Consider the following 3,157-nt stretch of genomic DNA (forward strand, 5'->3'; position numbering starts at 1 on the left):
CGTCGTTTAGTGATAAAAGATAAGTATTTGAGTTGAGCTTTTGGTATTTGTTATTTAACAAGATACTTCATTTTTCAGATGCTAAAGAGAATCGCAATTACTCGCATTTAGAAGTCAAAATTGAAGAAAACAAAATTAAATGCAGGCACTGCCGAATTTCATAAACGTTCTTTCGTGATTTTGGTGTAAGACGACTGAATTGTGTGGTTATTGCTATATGTTATATGTATGTTTGTATGTATGTATGCGTGATAAACATACATTTTTGTTATTCTGTAACTCCTACTACCGAACTAGTATAATTAGGCAAACTATATTTCAATAAGGTGAACAAACTAAGACTCAGAAGACTAAGTTCATTGAGCTGAATGAACTAGAAGTGAACTAATATTTAATGTGACCTAAAAGTCCAACTCTAATTTGAAAGCTCTGTGTAAATGAAGTGAAGTATAGCAAAATCGGCAAATGTTTTGAATAGCCTTTCAAAGCCATTTATGCACACCTCTAGTCAGAAGTATGAAATTGAGGCGAAACTGGTCCAAAGTTGTTGAAATTGAAGTCCTTTTTGGGAAATGTGCTTGCGATTTTTTCTTCTTCATTTTCTGAAGATGTTCTCTATAGTCATATGTTCCGAAATCCAGCAAGCACCAAAAAGCCAACATTTTCATGTGAAGTTAGGTTCGGTTATGTTGGCTAGGTACACCCAAGATGCCAAACCGCAGCCTAATTGGGATTGAACACCCACAGAGGATGTACTTCGAACAGTCTGCTTGATCGTTCTGGATCTCCTGCTAATATTATCATTTACCCGGACAAAATTAATGCGTTTGTGTATAGCAGGGTTGTTGCGAATATATTTCCGAAATAAAAGTCCTTTCCGGATAATAAGCAAACCGCCTGTCCAAATTAAATAAATTTGGTATCATATGAAAGAGGGCTGAAATAGCTTTTATACAGAAATAATGAACGACCTCTATTTATATTTTTTTATAATTTAATACACAAGTATTTTTTATGGTAATTAATTGACATTTTTTATTGAAATCTTTTCAATATGTGGCTTTCCTCCTTTAGACATTTCAGTTTTAAAACTACTTCAGTGCTCTTTCATTTCATACCAAACTTGTTTAATTTGGATAAGCGGTTTGTTTATTATCCGGAAAGGACTTTTATTTCGGAATAATTTTCGCAACAACCCTGGTGTATAGTTCGTGCTCTTTGTTAACCAAACGATTTTTTTTGGCGAGTCTTTTGTTAATAATACCATTGTGCCAGTCTATGTGTAAATCATGCTGCCTTTTACTCTACCATACTTCTTAAGAAAGTTCTGTTCCTGTTCGATAGATCATCTGGCTCATTTATGGCTAAAACTTCTTCCTGAAAAACGCTATGATAATCCGGCAGCTCATGATACACTCACCTATGTAAATTTAAATACACGCTTTTGCAGTAAAGTGATTGCCCCATCACCAGGTTATTAGATCAATATGTAATTGCGCGAGAAGGTATACTTATTTGCAAAACGAAATTATTATTACTTTGCTATTTTTATGCTCTTTTGAGGAGAAATTACATTATATGATACTGGCCGTAATTTGCTAGCATTTGGGTGAGGTATGAGAAAGTAATTGTTGCTTGAAACTAACAATTGGAAAAAAATGCTAGTGATACAAAAGAGTTGGAATGTGCTTATTCATGACTTTCTTACAGCAAATTTGAGCGCGTGCTGCCACTGTAATGATATAACGCAAGCTCATGAATCAGTTGTGAAGAAAAAAAGTCAATTTAATTTTATTGATAAATTTGCTTACCTATAAAGAATAAATAAAAAACTTTCTTCATGACAGCATAATAATATGTCCATTGAATTGCAATATCCATGCTACATATGTCTTCACATTTATTAGTTATATTTGTAATAATTTTAAATGTAGATTATTCAATGATTGCGTATATATTTCATTCGAATATTTAAAGTGAAATCAAAAGAAACAGTGCCAACTGCATGCCTTGCTACAAATACTTAAAAATCGCGTTCGTGTCTAAAGTCTTTAGTGTACTCACCTCACAATTCCGTCCTTAAGAAAATAATCCATAACTAAAAGCGGTAATATTCACATTTGTACTTTATTTAAACGTTTGCTGGCTGGCCCGCTACGATACATTAATTACCATTTCAACTACATACAATTATTAAACTAAATATCCTTAGAAAATATATACAAAAGAATCATTTAATTACACTAGCATAACCATAGATAATTAAGTATAAATTAATAAATCTAACACTTATTCGAAATATGCAATAAACCCTGACTCATTGACTATTGTCTTATATGTATGTATATGCTCGCGTTCTACTCCAATCAACTAGTAAGGATTAATTGCTGGATATCTAGTTGGTAACATGGCAATTGGACCCTTATTGCTAAGTTCATTTTCCAATTCAGAGTCTTGTGTAGACGCATACGTATTATAGGGATCACTTCTACTGGTCCAGCCGTGTCCACCACTCACAACTCCTTGGCTGCTGCTGGCTCCATCATAGCCATGCACTTGACCGCCATGTATGTGTAGATGTATTTCTTTCGTTGGCTGATGTTCGTGTCCATGCGAATAAGAGGCAGCTGGCGCTGAGGCGGCCCAACCACCAGTTACTGGTGGCGTCCAACTTTGATAATTCCATGAGGGCCCAGAGTGTCCATGCCCACCGAAGTCAGATTTCAGTGTAATAAATTTCGCCAATATGGCAGCAGCATTCATTAGGACAAGCAACTTGACCAGGAATAGCGTTTTCATGCCGAGCATTATGAGGAAAGCGACCATAGCGGTGAGGATGCCAAATTTGAAAATGAGAGGAATCAGAGCCATTTGTAGGCGGCGAATTTTTCCGAATGTGCGACTTTCTGGAAAGAAAAAAAATTAGAATAGTTTTATTTTACTTTACAAGGACTTTTATATGATTGGTATATTTTTATCTAAATACATTAGCACGTAGTCAGCATACATATATTATTCATATTATGTTCAAAACAGTAAACTGTTTAAATTAGCTAATTCAAAAAGTATATGAAACACAAAAATACCGTAGTGAAACGAAAGAATGTTAATAAATCTTTGGTTTGAACATTTCGAATGTTTGAAGACAGTTGCCACG

At 34.4% G+C, this 3,157-nt stretch overlaps 1 protein-coding gene across 1 annotated transcript; it reads right to left on the minus strand.

Annotated features, from left to right (window-relative positions):
* Window positions 1–2,316: 2,316 nt before the first annotated feature.
* On the minus strand, window positions 2,317–2,906 carry LOC108378790 (uncharacterized; the record flags this gene model as incomplete). Its single annotated transcript, XM_017635094.1, has 1 exon — window positions 2,317–2,906. A coding segment is annotated over one exon (536 nt), but the record flags the coding sequence as incomplete, so codon positions are not given.
* Window positions 2,907–3,157: the final 251 nt, after the last annotated feature.

The sequence above is a fragment of the Rhagoletis zephyria genome, unplaced genomic scaffold, assembly GCF_001687245.7.
Source record: "Rhagoletis zephyria isolate East Lansing unplaced genomic scaffold, Rhagoletis_zephyria_1.1 Rzeph_scaffold_14954, whole genome shotgun sequence".
Lineage (NCBI taxonomy): Eukaryota > Metazoa > Arthropoda > Insecta > Diptera > Tephritidae > Rhagoletis > Rhagoletis zephyria.